Raw genomic sequence first — 7,599 nt, forward strand, 5'->3', positions numbered from 1 at the left:
GACAGGTTAGAGACCAGTTCCAGTCCACTTAACAAAAGAAAAGTCTCATGAATGTCATAGGCAAAATGTAGAAATCCTCCTTCAAAGCAAAAACACTTCCAAAGAACTAAAGTTCAAGTATTAAGGAACCACAGACAGGATTACACAAAACTTGATAGTTTTTGCTATATATGACCAAGAGATCTTGGAATAGAAAATTCTAGAAGGCAAAAGATATAAACTTACAACAAAAATAACTTACCCTGAAAAGTGGAATACAGTAAGTTCTGCCATAATATTCATTTTGAAAAAGTGAATTTTTTCTCCAATGCAATAATAGGGAATAATATGAGCGTAATGTAAATTTTTTCCACAAGAAAACAGAGAAGTCAGAAACCTGCACATCACTGAACAGAACCTCACAGTGTGACCTGTTCAAATACAAAATTCACACAGGAAATAAGAAGACAATGAGCGATACCCATTCCTATCTGAAATTATAACTTTTTTATCTGATTACAGATTATCCTCCTTCCACCAATTCACAATAACTCACAAGTTGTAACCCTCCCAAGGCCCACTTTCCACAAGAAAACTTCAGATTTTTTCAAGGTAAAGTATCACAGGGAGAATCTCAGTCACTGAGATTGCCCTGTACCCTGTAAGACGTCAACTTTGCCAGCTCAGCCCAACTGGCAGGAGCATAGGTACAGCCACAGCAGTGTCCAAAGCCACAGACTTCACTGCTATTTATTTCAGTGTTATATATCTGAACTGCTTAATAAGTGTTAAACTGTGCTACTGTTTTTTAGTAGGTTACTCTCTCTTTTTTTGGGTATCCCTGAAGTTTTTTCCCCAGAAGCCCTGTGGTTTTTATTATGTGGTGATTTTTAGGAACAAACGTACTCCATAAGTACAATCCTACTAGAAAAGGAATAAATGGACTTTTAAAGGCAGAGAAGACTTGCATTTCTGACATAAAGACCAAAGTTGAGTAGGAACTTTGAAATAGAAACATAAAGAGTCAAAAGAAACCCAGAATAGTAAATTTATTTGAGCAACTGAAAGAATATGTATGATGATATAGTGCTAACATTCTAACAGGGAAAGAAGAAGCAAGTATTCAGAACATTAATGTCTTCAAAGAATATTTCACAGACTATTTCTCAATACTGGGATGCATGAAAAGAGTAGTACACAAAAACATGAGATTCTTTAGACCAAGGGGAATCAAAAACAGGTAACAATTTCCTATGGGGATCCATCAGACTCAAAAAGGAAATAAGCAGGAATGGATAGGATAGGGACTGGGGGGCAGGAGAGTCAGAGGGTCAATAATACTGGAGAAGGAGTAACTGCAACCAAAACCAATTTCTTGATCCAGAGAATGAATTAAAAGGAAGGGGAAGGAAGAGAGAGGAGAGGAGAGATTAGGCTTTAAATGGGTACCTTTAATTGTGGGAATGGCTGAACAAATTCTGGCAAATGAATGTAACTGAGAGACAATTTCAAAGAGTCTTTGGTAGTATGAAATGATAAGGAGTGAAGTGAGCAGAACCAGAACACAATTTATGTTAAGGATTACACCATAATGAAAAATAACTTTTAAAGACTTAAGAACTCTAATAAATGCAAAAACCAAATATATTTCCAGAGTACCTTTGATGAAGCATGTTACATACACCTCCTGGCAGAGGTGATGGACAGTCCAAGATATATAAAGAAGCATGCATTTTCTAATGTTTTGTTTGACTGTGCTTATTTGTTACAAGGATTTTCCCCCTCTTTTTTCCCTCAGTTTTTAATTTAGAAGGAGGGGCTTTCAAGGTAGTTAGCAACAGTAAAGAAAATAAAAAAGATGGCCATTGAAATTTTTTTTTTAAATAATGTAATTAAAAATAATGTTCTAAATAGAAGTTAAAAAGGAAGCACAGACAAGCAAGATAGTTTTGAAATTAACATTAAATTTATTATATACTTTTCTAAAAAAGCAATCAATATGAAATGAAGATTCAAAGCTTCATATACAATCCTTTTTTTTGTTCTGCTGTGGATATGGAAACGGACATGGAAACTGCTTTATTATTTTAAGTTCAGAATTAAAAACAAAATCATACAGACCTAAAACTCTGGAGAAATACTGGTTATGAATAGGTTGAGCCAATAATAAAAGAAAATGACAATTTTTGTTTAATTTACGTATTAAATGCCTTTACCAAAATAATAAAAGATTATTTTACAGCACTAAGAAAAAAGTTAACAGTTCATCTTGAGAAACAAAAGGTCAACTATTTCAAGAGAAAAAAAGTGGAGCCTAACAATACCCAATTCTCAAACTAAACTACAAAGCAACATATCATTAAAACTGGTTTAAAAATGGAAAAGTTCAAAAAACATTGTTGAACACAACATACAAAACCAAATGAACACAGTAGCCTAGTGTATGATTAAGCCCAAAGACCCCAACTACTGGGATAAGGACTTATAATTTGACAAAAACTGCTAGGGAAACTGGTAAGCAGTTTGGCAGAAATTTGATACAGACCAAAATACCCTTTTGTGTCATGGACCCCTTTATCAGTCTGGTAAGACCTATGGACCCCTTCTCAAAAGGTTTTTAAACGTATAAAATAAAATGCATTTGATTACCAAAGGAAACCAATATTAAAATAGTTATCAAAATCATAAAAAAAAAATGGGCACCAGGTGAAGAACCCCTAGTAGACTTAAAACATCTCCAACAAAATGAACCCCAAATGAATATATGACAAAGTCATATCACAAATAAATTGGAGAAGCAATTCAAATCCCTTTCCCAACTCCCCTATTAGACTGTGAGTGCCATGGCAAGGACTGTCTTTGTATCCCCGGAGCTTAACACAGCTCCTGGCACATGGTAAGCAATTAATAAATGCTTGTTGACTGACTATGCATAGAGAAAAGGTTCATAATGAAATAGGGGATAGAGACGATTACAGAAGGAAAAAATGGACAATTTTGATTACATTAAAATTAAAGATTCTGCACAAACAAAACCAATGCAGTTAAAATTAGCAAAGAAACAGGTAATTGAGGAAAAAAATCTTTGCAGGAAGTTTCAATGGCTTATCTAAGAAACTGATTCAAACTTCTAAGAACAAGAGCTATTCCCCTATACATAGTCAAAGGAAATAAACAGGTGATTTTGAAAGGAAGAAATCCAAGTTGTCAACAATCACAACAAAGAAGTGCTCTAAATCACTAATATAGGAATGCAAATTAAAACTAGGGTTCTTCCTCATACCCATCAGATTGGTAAAGATGGCAAAAAAGAAAAATGGCAATTAGAAAGCCTGAGGGAAAATAAGCATACTTAATACACTGTTTGTGGAGTTATCCTGCAAAAAAATTTGGAACTTTGCCCAAAGTCACAAAACTGTATACCTATTCTTTGACCCAGGGATACAACAACTAGACCTATAACTCGAAAATATCAAAGAAAGATAAAAAGAAACCATGTGTACAAAAATATTTATAATAGCCCTTTTTGTAGTGGTAAATAACTGGAAACTGAAGGGAAACCCATCAGTTGAGGAATAGATGAACAAATTTTGGTTTATGAATGTAATAGAATATTGCTCTATAAAAAAGGAGGAAAAGAAATGGTTTGAGACACCTGGGAAGATTTGCATGAACTGATGCTAATTGAAGTGAGAAGAACCAGAACAATTTATACAATAATAATATTTAAAGACAAATAACTTTGAAAGACTTGAACAATCATAAAACACGACATAATATCCAGAGGGCTGATAATGAAGCTTGCTAACCTATCCAGAATGGTAAAGTATTCAAAATACAGAACAAAACATAAATTTTAAAATATGGCCATGTGGAAATTTGTTTTGCTTAACTATTCACATCTGTTACAAAAGGCTTTGTTTTTTTAATTTTCTTTCACTTTAAGAGACAAAATAGGGTTAGAGATAGGGATCCTCCCCCCCAAAAAAGAGAGAATTGAAGGAATCATGGACAAGTAGGACAGCCTTGAAAGTTACATGTTGAATATATTATACATTTAAAAAGAGAAAGGTAGCCATATACAATAGATTTGTACTTTTATGCACAATCCTTTTGGTTCTACTATGTATATTTAAATGTTCATTTTAATGGGTTAAGTTCTGAAAAAATCTAAATATGTAAACTAAATAAAAAATAAGTCTTGTATTCTTTATCTTCCTATATCCTAAGACTGAATATTATGTCTTTAAAGCAAATTATATGGAGCAGCTAGGTGGCGCTGCAGATAAAGCTCTGGCCTTGGAGTCAAGAGAACCTGAGTTCAAATCTGGTCTCAGACACATGACACTAGCTGTGTGACCCTGGGCAAGTCACTTAACCCGATTGCCTCACCAAAAAGCCAAAAAAAAAAAAAAAAAAGGCAAATTATAGCATCATACTTCTTCAGAAAGGCCAAGAAAAAACTTAAAGGAGCTCAGTATATGGAGGTTACACTTCTCATAAAAAGCAAAATGGGTGAAAGTAAGGCTGTGAACTTTTGAAGCTATGAAAATTTAAAGGGTTCAGTAATCTCAGCAGGGTAAATAAGCAACCATTAAAAAACTTGTGTTGAGAAGTGTGTACAAACAGAATCCTATTTAAAATCTGTTGTGACAGAACATCAACGCCTATATTATAGGCAAAATTCATACATCATGAAATTGTAAACTTAATCTCCTTCCCCATTCATTGCTGAGGTGGAAGAGACTATGGATATAAAATGTAAATATTGTCAAACACATTCGATATATTATAGTTAGTTCTGCTGAATGTTTTTTTTTTCTTCCAAACTGTTTTGTTAAAGGGACAGCTCACTGGGTACAAGGGAGAAGGAGAAATGAATGTGATATAAAGATAAGATAAAAAAAGATAAGGAGAATAAAAAAATAACATTAAAAATTAAAACAAACAAAATAAAAGCCTACTGCTAAAGAATAAAACCAATTAGCTGCTTTGTTTCCAAGTCTTTGTAAAATTATGAAAGTGTAAATACCTAAGAGAAAATGGAAATATAAGGAGATATTAACAGAAAAAAATTAAAATTTCATGTTTGAAAACAGTAGTAGAAATAAAACTGTACTGTATACATGACTGTATTTTTTTCTTTTCAAAACGTTTACTTAGAGATGCTTAAACCAAATTATCAGTAACCAAGACATTCCTCTTAATGGGAATTCCATTTTAATGAAACTGAAACAAGATTGTTTCTTAGCACTGCAAATCCTCAGAATGGGCCTCCTAGCCCCTGGGAAGCAGAGGTGGTCAGATCACTGACTTCAATGTGTGGGAAGAGATGCAACAAAAACCTATTTATATCTCAGAGTTGCCACAGGCTCAAAGCTTAAGTGACTAACCCAAAGACACTTAAGTCTCTGGTGCACCAAGGTCTACCAGATTCCAGAACCAACAAAATCCACTAGGCAAGAAGTTCTTAACTTTTTTGTGTCATGGATTCCCTTTGGAAGGTGAAACCTGTGAACACCCAATCTCAGAATAATATTGGTACACAGGATTATAAAGCAAATCAAGTCTCAAGTTCACAACCTCGGATTAAGAACCCTTGAACTAATGTTGTCTAAGATAGGGGTGAATTTTTTTTTTTTTTTAAGGATCTTTGGACTGTTTTTTGTTGATAAAAAAAAGCTATTAAATGAAGTTAATTCTTCTACTCTGCCATCCATGTTCCTTTCTTTACTATCTCAATATTTTCATCCTTACAGCTCTAAGACTGAATTACAGAAAAACTGTTGACTATATGCATTTGTCCCCACAATGATATCAGAGACCCTTCCCGAAGGCTTAGATTTTTTCCCAAAGGAAAAAAATCAAGGACATAGAGAGTAGAATCATAGCTCCAGAACTGGAAGCAACCTCAAAGAACATCTAGAACAACCCTCTTATTTTCCAAATGAGGAAAATGGAGGCCCAGGAAGCTTAAGTAATTTTGGTCCATATAACTAGACGCATGGATTTGGAATTAACCTCGATTTGGATCCATGCTCTGCTTCTTACTATCTGTATGATCACAAGTCACAACCTTCCTGGGCCTCAGTTTCCTGTTATAAATGGGGGAGAGAGGAAGGAGGAACTAGATATGTTCTAAAGATTCCTTCCAACTCTAAACCTTAAGATCTAGTTGTTTTCAATCCCATACTTTGCTTCAAAATTAATTCTTCACTCAAAGCTCCTGGGTCCTTAAGCTGAATAAAAGCTCCAACAGGGCACGAGCTGCCTCACTTGAATATTCACTCCCAGAAAACAGTACACCACCTCCAACTTAAAAAGCTCCAAATAAATGCTTCTTAAAAGACTTAAATCCCCTAAGGTCACATTCTCCAAACCCTTCCAGAAACAGCTGCGTTCTTTCTCTCACCCTCACTTTACAAACAAAACAAAATGGAAACCGAAGGGGTTGGAAGCAAAGGGGAAAAAAATGCTACCACAACCCTAGGAAACGGAAATACTATCACTTTTTTCGTTTGAAGAATGAAAAAATTACCATACCCTCCAACCTAATTAAAGAGACCACGCCACACCAATCAGACACGGAAGAGGGCCTTTAAGTCAATACAACAAACATTTATTGAAAACCTACTATGTATCACTAAGAGCTGGTGATACAAAGAAGGGCAAAAACAGTAAATCCAAAAAGGTGGTTTTGGGGGCCCTAGACTCTAAGTAACCCCGTGTGAGGGCAAAATCTCGGAGGGACGAGAGGGAAATCTGGGTGCCCTTGGGACCCTGCCCCCCAATTTCGTGAGAATGAGAGGAGGGAGATATCACAACAGCCCCTGCACCACTGCCTCTAATTGAGATCCAAATGTAGCCCCAAATAAGCTTTGGGAGCAACCCCAACACCGCCTCCCCCCGCCCCCATTTCCCCACTTCCTCTCTGCAGGACTGGGCAGGGGAAGCCAGCCTGCAGGCCTGGATCCGGGAGCCTGGGGTCCGACAGCCCCGGGGACCTGGGGGGGGGAATAGGGAGGTGAGGGGACCCTCGAGGCCGGGTGGGGGGGGCTCCCGCTAAGACGGGGGGGGCCGGGCCTGAGGAACGCGGGCCGGGCTTCCGGTCGCTTCCTTCCACGCCGCGAGCTGCCCCGGGATCGCACCGGTGGGTGCGCTCCGGCTCCGGCCCCGGCCCCGCGGCTCGGAGTGGGGGCCCGGGGAGGAGGGGGAGGAGCTCGTGGCGCACAGTTACTTACACGTGCTGACAGGCCGCGGTTCGCACTGGGGTCTTGAACACCTCCTGACAGACTGGGCAGTAGAAGTCGTCTTCGGTGTAGGACGTGGCGGTGGAGAGCGTCTCAGCCATGGTGCGGGGCTGGCGGGAGGCGGCGATGGCGACTGCGGCGGCCCGGGGCCTGGCTCCCTGCGCGCACGGGAGGAGGGGGGAGGGGGAGAGGGAAGCGGCGGCGGCGGCGTCAGGAAGCGGCTCGCACCAGGAAGGGGGGGCGGGGAAGGGGGAAAGGAGGAGGAGGAGGAGGAGGAGGAAGAAGAGGTGGACCCTAGGGAAGGAGCCGAGGGGGAGGGGGCGGGCGCAGCAGTCACTGCCACTTCACCCATGTCAGTTGCTGGGGCGGA

The 7,599-nt window shown here is 38.6% G+C and overlaps 1 protein-coding gene across 4 annotated transcripts in view; it reads right to left on the minus strand.

Annotated features, from left to right (window-relative positions):
* The window catches only part of LOC114031857 (E3 ubiquitin-protein ligase RNF138), a 48,016-nt gene extending 40,634 nt beyond the window's left edge, over positions 1–7,382 (minus strand). For all 4 annotated transcript variants that reach the window (XM_027847032.1, XM_027847033.1, XM_027847030.1 and 1 more), the window contains exon 1: positions 7,221–7,382. In XM_027847032.1, the coding sequence (XP_027702833.1) occupies positions 7,221–7,330 (110 nt within the window). In that variant the 5' untranslated portion in view covers positions 7,331–7,382. The remainder of the gene's footprint in view (positions 1–7,220) is intronic.
* Positions 7,383–7,599: the final 217 nt, after the last annotated feature.

Source organism: Vombatus ursinus, unplaced genomic scaffold (assembly GCF_900497805.2).
Source record: "Vombatus ursinus unplaced genomic scaffold, bare-nosed wombat genome assembly UNPS02015255.1, whole genome shotgun sequence".
Lineage (NCBI taxonomy): Eukaryota > Metazoa > Chordata > Mammalia > Diprotodontia > Vombatidae > Vombatus > Vombatus ursinus.